This window comes from Poecilia formosa, unplaced genomic scaffold (assembly GCF_000485575.1).
Source record: "Poecilia formosa unplaced genomic scaffold, Poecilia_formosa-5.1.2 Scaffold22, whole genome shotgun sequence".
In the NCBI taxonomy this organism is placed as follows: Eukaryota; Metazoa; Chordata; class Actinopteri; order Cyprinodontiformes; family Poeciliidae; genus Poecilia; species Poecilia formosa.
Window position 1 is genome coordinate 1391441 of NW_006799961.1, and position 12922 is coordinate 1404362.

Below are 12922 nucleotides of genomic sequence, written 5' to 3' on the forward strand. Positions count from 1 at the left end.
GGTAACTAGAGCAAATGTACATCTCTCTACATACAGTAACTTTAAAGGATTTTATCTTTGTATATTCTTGGAATTTTGTTTGGCAAAATAGTTGAAGACTTCACATATGAAAACTTTTTGTATATAAAAAAAAATAAACCTCCCTTACACATCTGATCTACCAAAATAAGCATTATCCAGCATTTAGAGCTCCCTTGTTCTAACTTAGACCAAGAACCGTCACACTTAATTTACATAACAGATTATTTCATTGCAAAGTTGGTAGATTTGGGAAGTTTATACATGCAACATTATCTAATTTCACATCAAGAACAAGGATCCAAAGAGATACAGAACAATGTCAATTCAATCTCAGAGAAAAACACACTTGCACACAGTACATTAGGTCTGTTTCACAGGACAGCCCATTACCACCCTTTGAAGTGTGTGAGCTGCTAATGGCTTTAGATCCCATTCAGGGAAAGCCTGTGTTCCGTCTGGCCATTAGGTAGCTGACTCAGTCTGCTGACTAAACAAAACATGTTCTTTGCCCTTTGGGTGCTCTCCTTATGCAATTGCTTAGGAGACAAAAGTATATATATTTTACAGTTTTGGTTTCTTTAAAGTTCATGATTAATACAGACTAAATTAACAACTTTTTGAGGAGTTCCAACTTAGATAATCCTTTCAATCAGTGCTCATATGTTGGAGCTACATTCACACAACAGGCAAAAGAGACCAAACTGATATGTTTGCCCCATATTTGACATTTTATGGCAGTCTGAATTGCCCCATTCAAATCTTTCACAAAAACATAACTACCCAATTTGAACCACGTATCCAATAGTTTTGAAATCGTCTGTAGCTTCTATTCAAATTTTACGTCACTGATGTGAGACAGGCATGCATCATAATTCTGCACCAGAAGAAGTCAGACACAGGAAATCTGGAGGTAACCAATCTCTTAAAATGAGGTCTGTGTCAGTGAAGTGCAAGCCCACATCACAATCCCACCATTCCTGGTTCTGACTACACATTCAGGCTTCACTACAGAAGTTGCAGTCAATACTCCACAAAAGGCCTTTTTTGGGTAATTTTTTTTTCTTTTTTTTTTTTTGTCTGGCTGTAGTGCCTTTTTGCTTTGGTTTGGTCACTTTTTGAGTCATCTCTGATCAAAACATTATTTTCATCACACACAATTTACATTTGACCAAGATATGGGACCCCACATTGGGCTTTAAGGGGAGCACTTTACACTGTATCCCTCAGAGTACATTTCCTTTGCCTCTAATTTCACTGCTGATCGAATTGAACGCTTGTCCTCCATTTGACTAAAAGGAAATTTGACTGCAGTTCCAAAGTACACGTTAACTATACTTTCCATTTTACACAAACAGTTTTGGAGGATGGTGAATAATAAAACAGCTTTATATATTCTTGTGCCAAGAAGACAAGTTTACACTTACATTTCTGAAAAACATGGATTTGATAGGGTACTCTCTGAGTGGATATATCTTCAAATCACATCACAAATGTATTTGGTCTTCTATGTACTATTCACTAAACTCTGCTCATCCCAGTCACAGGTTAAAGAGCTAAAACAGATCTGGGATCAACCCTACTCTAATCTGTGCATGTTGACCATCATTATTTCATTTGTAGCTAAAAGAAATACTTGAAGACAAGATGACCATATATCAAGCAATGAATTTAATACTAATACTGACTGTATGTATGGGGACTGGTAATTATGAAAGCACATCATGAAATTGATTAGCAGGCATTTATTATACCTCTGTTTAATGGAGGAATTAATGAAATTTCAAATCAATCAAGTAAGCAGCTGAAGGTTTGACCTAACTGAACACACCGCTGATAACTTTAATATTTCTGACATGACTGACAATGGCTCTGAATTGAGCTTATTGTTATTAAACTCAAACAGTTTGATGTCATATTTCAAGTAAATTTCACATCTTCCCGCAGAGGTCAGGATTAATAAAAATACTGCTGAAGCGTACATGAACAAACTGGATCATAACAAGGAGGAAATGGGAAAAAAAAATAAAAAAAATAACTGGAAACTTGCATAAATGCTCAATCTCTTTATGTTGTGAAACAAAACACTTATCAAAACATTCCAGATTTAACTGAAGCACATATTGGTGCCGTTTTAACATTCTTGCTTAGCTTTTTAAAGATATTGTCTCAGTTTCCTCAAACTTATATTTAATCTGCCTCTTAGAACTTTAGAAGTATCTGTGTGTCGACTGGAGACTTCTGAATCTTCAAAACTTGTAAGAACGTTTTCAAAGTTTAGTGGTTTCTCATTGAATGTAATCAAATTACACATAGGTGTAGTTGATAAAAGTTTTTTTTGTTTTACAAAATTGATAAAGCTCAACATATGTTGGATTAAATATCAGAAGTCTGATTAGTATTATTAGTTTTATCATCTTTTTTTACAACTCAATAGAAGAGAAATTAAGAAATGGCATTAAGTATTTGCAAGTTTAAACTCTTAAAATGTTAAGGAAATGCAGAGGGGGTGTTCCGTCTTGCTCTGCTTATGTAGAATACAAGTGGACGTTGATCATGCGTAACGGAGGGACTGCACAAATAGAGATATGACTTAAACAAGCTCATCAACAAAGACATACAAAACAAAAAAAAATGATATACGAGAAAAGAAACTAAGAAAGCTGCACAGAGGTAAAATATAGAAGACGATAGATAAAAGAAAGTATAAAGGGAAGCAGTGACCCCTGTCAGACAAATCTCAGCTCAGAGTGTAACAGCAACTTGAACCAGAGCTAATGGACCACACTCACATCTACCCTCAACTCTTTTTTTCCCTCCATCTTGAACACACACAGAAAACTACATTTTAAATTACACAAAAACCCACTAACATATAATGGGAACAAGACAAAACACAATCCTTCTCTTTTCTACAGACAAAAATATATGTGACATTTATCAGGTGGTCTGCTGAGCCAGTTATTAAAGCTGAGCCCAAAATAGTAAGTCATGAAAGCTTGGCATTAATATATGATGCTGATTTAAAATATTTCTCAATATTTGGATTTTTTTTATTACATTGTCAGAATATAAACTTGGTAATATGATGTTCTTCAAATAGACATATTACCAGACTTCAATCAATTTAACATTACTGTTGCTGTTGGAAGACAAAGGATGAAAAACAATGTATTATTTACTTATTCAGAGATTATTTGGGCGAGAAAAGTTTGTCACTCTTTCTGCTTAGCTTAGTTGATACCATCAGGTAGCAATGCCTGTAAATGAGCTTCTTGGACACATGCAATGTTTACCTCCTGTATCTACGGCGGTTTGTGAGCAAAATAAAATATTAAAATATATTGCTCCATATAACTTATTAACCAGTCTTACAAAAATGCTCATTAAAATATGCAAAGAATCTCATTAGAATTTCAAGGAAATCTCAACCTGTTCCGCATTTTATTATGCTCCATACTAATTCTAAAAGTATAGAGTGTTCTTGTCTTCATTAAAAGAAAATAACACCTAAGCAGAAGTTGGGGAAAGGGTACAAAAAAAAAGAGCAACACTGAATACCCCTGTGGTCTCCTATATTCAGAATATAAAGCTTGGAACTCTTGGTACCCTCATGAGATCTGGTCACCAAATGACCCTGGGTTATTGCAGAAGGAAGGCCTAGGTCAGAGAGGTGACCAAAAACCAAAAGTCACAAAGACAAACCCCCATCGTTCTGTTGTGGACACAGAAGAACCAATCATAACATGAACCACTGAAAACCTAGTCCACCAATTAGCCCTAATAGCAGAGTGGCTGGACAAAGTCTTTCCTCAACAAGCTGCAAGGCCATCCACTTTATTTGTGGTAAGAAATGAAATGGACACTGTCAGATCAGTGGACCTCAAGGCAACTTTTTGCTTTGAGGTCCAAGCATCATGTCTGGAGAAAACAGACACAGCCCATTACCTGACTAATAATAATAAGCCGTGGCTGTAGTGCTGGTGGTGGTCAAAGGGTCTGGTTGTGCTGATATCATGGTAACCTCACTTCTGTCAAACTGCTCAGGATAGCTGTGACTACAATGTAGTTCACCACCATCAGTGTGTGAAAGACTGAATGCAGCTTAAAGCATTGTGGTGTTCTCTGGACTGGATAAAGCGCTATAAAAGAATAGGCCATTTACCTACACTTACATCTACATAAACTCACTAAAAAGACTTAAAATGGAAGAGAACTGACGTAGCACATCAGTCTTCATTGAGCTAGAGAGGATATCTATGGAAGAATTTGAGAAAAGATTCCGAAACAGGTCTGCAAAGCTTTTAAAAATATACCCACTCCAGGTCAGAAAGCTTTTGGCATAAAAACATTGCATATCTTTGAAAAAGTTGTGCTTGTCATTTTGAGCTACTGTGGATAGATCTGGGAGTTTATAAAAAGTGGACAGGCACTAAAACATTCTAGTGGCACTGCATGGATCATGTAAATGGTTAGCAATAATGCAGCAGGTGCCAGCATGCATTTTTTTTTTTGTTTTGTTTTTTGGGTTTTTTTTTTTTTTTTAAATAAGCTTAACTGTACTACATCTGAAAATTAAAACCAAGTTGTAATTTCATCAATTCTGTTTTTGCACTTGTGAAAACAATTTAAACAGAACAAATGCTATATAATACAATACCTTTTGGTGCATCACACTACATATTGTAATGGTGTGGAAAATTTGTCCTACCCAAAAGAAATGCAGAGTTAGGGATAAGAATGAGAACTGATGGGTGAAATATGATCCAGCCTTAAAGTAGCTTCTCCACTGAAACAGAGATACACTCATACACTTGTTTTCTCTCTCTCACCTTTCTGCTCCTCAGAGTCACAGGAGTATACAGCTCTGTTTTTCCAAGTGCCCCAGCTGGCTACCTTTCCATTCTGTGTCTGAACTCTTCCTGTAAGTCTAAAAAGAAAAAGCAAGAGCGTTTCTTCTGTGGAAGTGGACCAAAGATTAATTCATTTAATCTTGGCCTGTAAATAAGGTATTCAAGTGCTTTAGAAAAACAAATTGAATGTAAAGGCTGAAAGAAATAACATTTGTCCTCACCTGAGCACAATGCCCTTTTTCACAGCACTTTTCCACATGAGTTGGAAATGAGATATCCGACATACCGTATGGCCAACATAGACCCATACAAACACACAAGTCAGCAAACCTACTCTTTCACATACACACATTTAAACTATACTAATTGTGCATTGTTTTATAAGGACAAAGTAATGCAAAGTAAAAGACAGATGGTTTGTCTACAGGATGTTGGTATCTACAGTATTTGCGTGAGTGATGCCAAGACTGGTGAACAGATGCTATGCTTTGGATTTTAAAGTGTAATCCCTAGATTTATTACTCATCAGGCAAAAGTTCAAAGGGTTAATGTTGCTGGATATAGGTTAAACATGAAAAAGGAGAGATGAAATATATAGCAGGTTAAGTGCTCAGGGTAATTTGCAATTAATTCAATGGCAACTTTAAATGGGTGAGGGTAGCAAGGGTTCTTTCTTCCAATTCCCAACATTCATTAAATGTATTAAAAAGATCAATTTATTTAAGGTTGAGTGGTAAAGGAACCAATGTAAGCAGGTATATCCAGACTTCTTCCTCTCACTCCTCAAGCCAGCCATGCGATGTAAACTAACTTGTTTTGGATCTTTTAATTCTAGTCGTATAATACGTCACTTGGGAAGAAGTCAGGTGTCATCTTTACGACAAGAACAAACCAATGCATATGACTGCTTTCAAAGCAAAAGCAACTCTGAAACCCAGTAAATGGCTGAGATCCAGCACTTTCCCTGAGGATAAGCCCAACAATCTCCTAAATGTCAGCATTGATTGTAAACACATGGAGCAGCATGGTTAACAGATAGTGTCTAATGGTGCAAAGGTCCTGTTTTGAAAGCCATTTCTATTCCTCAGTGGGTTTTCACCTATAGTCCTATGTTCTCCCACATGCATGTTAGGTTAATTATGACACTCAGTTCATTGAATGGGTGGCATGGTTGTGTTACTCTGCATTGTCCCTAGCGATCGTCCAGGATATATTTTCTCTGGCATGGTGACAAGCTGGGAAAGGCTCCAACTGTGACAGGCTCCATCACCCTGCAATTCTCAAATGAATAAACCAGATATAAAAAATGAATAAACTCATCTGGTTGTGGCTCAAACAGTTTATAGAACCCATATTAAATTTCAGTTGGTGATCAAATATATTTAACTTACATTTTGTATGAGCCTTCAGATTCCCAACTATTTGCCCTGATAATTTCCCCCGCATTGATTACTTTAATTGAAAAATAGCTAAAAGTGAATAAGGTTGTTCATGGTAGTGAGGGACTATTCACTATTCAGCAAGAGAGACTTTTCAGACCTACATCTAGTTCTGTCAAGCATTTTTGCAGCATTTAGGTCCTAAGTAGCAATACAATGCTAGCACAAAGCAAATTTAGTAAGTTGTTGAAATATAGACCAAGGTCACAAAGTACTGTTAATTTCATTTATTTATTTATTTTGTCACCATGTCCTTAGTAAGCCATTTCATCTTAATATTTTTAGTCTACATGTGCCAGTACATGCTCTTGACACTTTAACATAAGATTAGTGGATGATGTATAAATCAGCTATGCAGCATGAATAAATAATCAAGCTCTTAAAATGCTGTTCATTGAGAAAGACATAGCTGGTTCAGTCTTTCAATAATGCCACGGATGAACTCTCACAAATGCAACAAGGACTGAGCAAATATCAGCACTGGAGGTGTCAAACCACATCCTTGTCATTTTACTGATAAATACCACCTTATCTTCTCGTATTTATTTTCTGTTCCCTCACTTTAAATCAGATATTTTGTCCAGTGAGGTGGACCAATTTTGATGACTGCTACTGAGAATAACTTCCACTAGAATAAACTTCTGATTCATATACAGATGAAAAACACATACACTTACACTGTCAAATACAGTCAAGCATGAAGAGAATACCTCTGGAGATGGATAGTAACTACTTTAACATTCTAAAACTCTGTTCGCTGTTTGGGTTTTAATAAATAGATTTCACATCAGAAAGATTAAGTGATCCAAACAGGGGTGTGTGTGTGTGTGTGCGTGTGTGTGTGTGTGTGAGTGTGTGAGCATGACTAGGAGAGCGCAAAAGAGAATATTATGTAATTTGTGTCCCTGTTTTTGTGGGGACAAAGTGTTATGTTACTGACATTGTTAGGGGAATAACACTGTATAAGTTGTCATTTTTATCACACATTTTTATCTGTGTGTCTTTGTTTCAATAGAGGAAACGGTTGATAGGCTAGTAAAATTTATTTTCAAGAAAGACGTTCCAATTTTTCAGGGAGAAATTCCTGCACTCACTCAAGTCTTACCAAATGACAGAACTACTTTTTCCCTGCCCGTCATTGAAATGGAGTATGTTTATTATGATTTGTTACAAGCCTCTAAGAATGTTTGGACGACATTTTGGAAGCTGTTTTTGGTAATTATGAAAGCAGCACTTCTATGCCTGGTAAAACTTGAATGAGCGTTTTAGGATTCACTGTGATGGACTGCCAATCTATCCAGGGTATACCCTGCATTTTGGTCAACACTGCAGTGGATAACACAGAGTGAAACATGTAGATGCACATATTCCAATCCCTGTGAATCAAATCGATTTAGGGATGACAAACATCCCTAAATCGATGTTTTAGGGATGACAAACATCCCTAAATCAATGTTTTAGGGATGTTTGTCCCTAAAACATCGACACCAATTCTCTGATGTGTCGCATTTTGAAGGATTGACACTGGGATGCTGACAGCCATGGACTTCCCCCACCCTGCTATCACCTAACTACACACTCATTTAAAAAGTATGGACACTCTGTGGGTAAAAAAAAAGATAATTATCTCACCGCACCAGAAGCTTGGAACAATTCCACTAATAAATATCCATCTGTCTCTTTTTGGCTGCTTAATTTTTGCAGAGTCACAGAGGGGCTAGTGCTCATCACCAGTCAAAAGGCAAGAGGCAGGGTACACGGCGGACAAGTTGTCAGTCCATCAATTGGAGAAACAAACAAAATAATACAAAAAAAACATGGACACACACTCAAACCTAACTTAAAACAACTAATTAACCAGTAATACTTTGGATAATAGGAGGGCACTGAAGCACCCTGAGAGGAAATCTATGCATGCAAAGACAGGGCACAAAAGAGCTAAGCCGAGATGCAAACGGGGCCTTCAATCTATGAGGGAACAGTACTATCAAATGCTCCACTATCCACCCTACATGACAAGAGATCTCTAATTTTTCCAAAGTCAAGAGGTTCTGAAATTGTAGAAAGAAATATTCACAACTTGATGCTGTACAAGCAGGCTCATCATTCCCTCAGAAAAGAAAAAGTGGTAAGGTTTTTTTTTTTTCTTTTTTTTTTTCAGTTTATGAATATTTGTAATCATGAATGAGCCGGGGAGGCATGTGAGCCGACAGACTGAGCAGAGGAAAACTGATGAATAGAAAAGGCATGGGAGATGAGTAATGATTGGGCCCCTGTGATAAAACCAGTGAGTAAGGAGCTACAGAATCTGAAATACGCTGGAACTCAAAACAAGCAAGGGGTTGAGGACAGAAAAGAATGATGACTGAAACACTTAGGACTCAGTAAAGTGCAGGAGAGGAGAGGTAGTGAGACAGGTGAGTCATTTAAGTACTTAAGGTTGAAGCGGGTAATAAAAAGGCAACAGGACATAACTGTTTTTTTTTGGTTTTTTGGGGGGCGAAGGTCAAGGGAAAAAGGCAATATAAGGCTGAAATTCTGTACCCTCATAACTGTTAGAGGAAAAGAGCAAAAAAAAAAGGATGGATTTTTTATTTTATTTTTTTTAAACCCAAGAAAAACTATTTAGCTTGGGCTTGTAAGACAAACATGCCGCTCCAATTAAATCCAGAACTTTTCCAATTTCTTTGATTTACTTGGCTAAATGCATGATGAAACACACACACACACACACACACACACACACACAACACAAGCAGGTGCTCACACACAAACAGCCAAACATAGCAACACACCAAGTGCAGAGCTACTCTAATCTGAGCCAAACCAGTCTGCTTCCTCCCGCCTTAATCCTATCATTATCACCCCCCAATGGGAGCATGTTAGAGACATGTTCACAGTCACAAGACAATAATGTTGAAACAGGTTTTTCTCCCCCAAACGGTTTGGTTAATGTGTTAAATCTGCAAAATTGCAAATTAAATTTAGCTCTTAATAAAATTCAAGTATGTTATGACAGTAATTCAAATGGAACACTGACATATACTGCAATCCAAAAATATCTAAAGCATATGCCTCAAAGGTCTGTGTTGGCATTTTACATATGTTTTTCTGTTTGCAATAATCACACCAACAAATTATAAGTTGATTTAGTTTTCCTGCTACAGAAACTAAAAGAGATGCATTCATTTTACGCAGTCACCAGTAAACAAATTGACAAATTGGAGACAAAGGACAAGTGCTTTTGTTGCAAATGCAACAAAAACGACAATAAAAAACCCACGACAAGCAGTCCTGACTGATGCTTTGTGAATTACTTGACAAGCTTAATGAGATGAGGACAGGCTAAGCTCATTCTGCATGAGACAGACTTTATAGGTAGTCTAGCCTATTTAGATTTAGTCACTCACAGTGTCACCAACATAATCTAAAGGTATAGCTTTATTTCTTTGCATCCAAGAACAGTGTCTCTTACTTACACTTGTAGAAACCAGTTCAAACAGAAAAAATATACCTGTTTAAAATAAACTTACTGGTCAATCTGCCCCATAAATGTGTAATATTGGTTAACATTATAGTGCAAGCAAAAGATCATGGGCATATCGCTCACTCTAATGAAAACAATTTTCAGCATTTTAAATCGATCATCACCTATACTTCGAATTCACTAGTTTGTAGCACTGTCTTTGTCATGCAACATGACAGATCCAAAAGAAAGTTCATGATTTATTTAAAAAAAAGATACATATGAACTAAAATGTAAATGCAAAAGCTGTAAACATTTTGACCCAAATTGCCATGTTGCATGATGTTGTGTGCTCACTTTAAAATAAAATAAAATAAAAAACTACAATAGTGATTGAACAATTGCAAACAAAAACTAAAATGTCCCTGTATCTATCCGAATAAGCGTAATTGATCTGCAGGTAATAAAACACGCGACCCCGGAAAATTAATCATAAAGCTTCATGCCAGGCACTTCTTGCCATCTCTGACTACAAAGAAAGAAAGAAAAACAGAACCCGAAGTTAAAATAACACGTTTTACATTCACTTTTTTTTTTGTTCCACTTCGTGTCACCACAAACAGCCACACACACACACACACACGCAAATCGCTAGCAGCAGCGTCTCCCTCTTGTCGCCTGTCAGATGGAATGATTAATGATGCGCGACCCCGCAAACATCCATCCAGGACCGGAGAAACACTAGCGATCACCGGGGGAATCGGTCTCACTGAACCTTTCGGCAGACTCTCCGTTAGCCAGACCTTAATCGAAGGAAGCACGGCTAATCTCAGTGAAGCAAAATATGACTGCTGCTATTATGGGTGACAGAAACGATCATGCAAGGTTCATCCGAAAATTACCAGAAAGTCAGTTTGTTATATATGGAGAACAGCTAAAAGACTGAGAACTATAAAAAGGGTTTGACACAGCGCCAGACAAATTCTAAAATAAATAAATAAAAGCTGCTTTTTAATAATAATAATAACAACAATATTTGCGTTCCGGTAGCCATGTGTTGTCCATCCACTTAAGAATAATGATTTGGTGTGTATGCTGAAAACAAGCACACTAAAGATAGTGTAACTAAAACGCAAGACAGAGCAATTTAAGACATTTACATTTCCTTTGAAGCAAACCTGCATTTCTAAATGAACGTGTAAAAGCAGCAAATAAAACAAGAGCTTAACTGTTTCCGGAACAGACTACGCCGAAGTTGCGAAAAACAAAAACAAAACACCACCACTTAAATCCTGATATTTCCTTAAGTATCTCAGACACCACTATAAAACCCCCAAATCATATTGAAATATCGCTCGCCCAAACATATGTGTGCCAACAATCTCTTGTTTAAAGATTCCGGAGGGCAGCACGTGGAGATCTAAACTCTCGGGGTAACCCCTTCTTCCTGTCTCTTCCCTCGGTGCAGCCTGGCACCGTCCTCCACTGCCAGCACACAGAAAGCTCAGGTTTGCATCGGTGACACAATCTGATTTCCACCTATGCACTGCACCCCAAAACAAATCCAAACAGAGAAACACCAACAACTTACGGGTTGTTGGTAGAGCTCCGTGAACACTGTTGACGTGGCAGAAAATCCACAAAACGAGGGGTAATAACAACGACGGTCTCTGGGCAGGACGCTGCCGGTGCATCTTCATGGCCGGTGAGCTGCGCAGGCGAACGGGAGAGGGACCACGGAGCAGAGAGGCGAAATCGCCAGTGAGATCCGTCAGCCTCGCTTTGCGACTGAGGACTGGCAGAGTAGAGCCTGGCGCAAGTGCTCTCACTCTCCCGCTCGCTCTTTCTCTCCGTCTCTCACTGCCTCACGATGATGTAAGGCTCACACCGTCAAATAGGCTGGTCTTTACTTGCAAACGAAAAGCAATTATTCCTGCCGCGATTTTGCCTCCTTTTATTGCGACTCCCGACAGAAACAAAATAAGAGAGTTTTCGCTTGCGAGAACGACTTAGTACGACCGCAGTGTACAATGAAGGCTGTGGTAGTTCAAGAAGGCATGACAGTGCGCTGCTGAGCTGATCTCTCGACTCCTGCTCTCCGATGCGCTGTCCGTGGTGCTGAACTTATCCCACTCTTTCCGTATCTCTCTCTCTGTGTGTAACCCGAGTTCCAGTCTCTTGCTGCCAGACAGTGCCCCCCTCCTTCTTTGTATGGAGGTGGTGTTATACCCCGAACGTGTACTTTCCCCTTAAGCCAAAACCCATCGAAATATGCACAGGAGTTGGAGACACCACATACGACTTAGACATTTTCCATACAGGTCATATTAAAAGTCATGTTACAACACCAAGCTCCAGCATATTTTACTGGAAAGCGTGAAAGATCAGAAAGTGATTTAAACAAATAAAAATGAGAGAAGAGAGTTCAGGCCTTTACATTTATCCCACTTCAGTCAATATTTATAAGGCCACATTTTGGTTACAATTACCTGAAAGGCTTTTGTGCCATGTCTCTAACAGGCTTTAACATCTACATTAAGAAACGTTTGACCACCCTACTCTAATTGATCTAAACCAGTAGCCTCTGCTCCAAGATTGAGGCTGCTGGTGCTGTCCTTAAGATAAGATACCAACACTGCCATGTTTGTCGTTTCATCAATTTTCAAAGCAACTCTAGTGGGCCTTCCTGTAACTGCTGAAGCTTCTCTACATTACGATGCTGCCACCATCCCATATGGAGAGTGTGTACCCATTCAGATGTGCGGTGCTATTTTACCACCAAACAATTTTGCATGCAAGCAAAGAAATCAAATGTTGGTCACATCTGAGTGGAGAACTTTCTTCCATCTCTGCTATGCCCCCTCGATGGCTTCTGGCAAACTGAAAATTAGACTTCTCTGGGGGGGTTTCCAACAGCTGGCCCTTTTTTTTTTTAGCTATTATTCCACAAAGGTCTCCTTTTTTGTTGAATGTAGAACTAATATTTGTGTTGAGAGTTTCTCCCACTTGAGTTGTGGATTTCTTTAGCTTCACCAAAGGCTCCATGGGACTTTTAACTTGCATATAAATACAGATAGCGTAAATAAAAAGAAACGTGTTTGGAGGTTTGTAAATTAAGTCTCGAAAAACAGATACTCCCAGCTACT

General features: G+C 38.2%; 1 protein-coding gene across 1 annotated transcript in view; it reads right to left on the reverse strand.

Annotated features, from left to right (window-relative positions):
- Nucleotides 1–11887, reverse strand: part of cntnap2a (contactin associated protein 2a) — a 285382-nt gene extending 273495 nt beyond the window's left edge. The window contains exon 1 of the mRNA XM_007547884.2: nt 11368–11887. Coding sequence (XP_007547946.1) covers nt 11368–11476 — 109 coding nt within the window. The 5' untranslated portion in view covers nt 11477–11887. The remainder of the gene's footprint in view (nt 1–11367) is intronic.
- Between the last annotated feature and the right edge of the window lie 1035 nt (nt 11888–12922).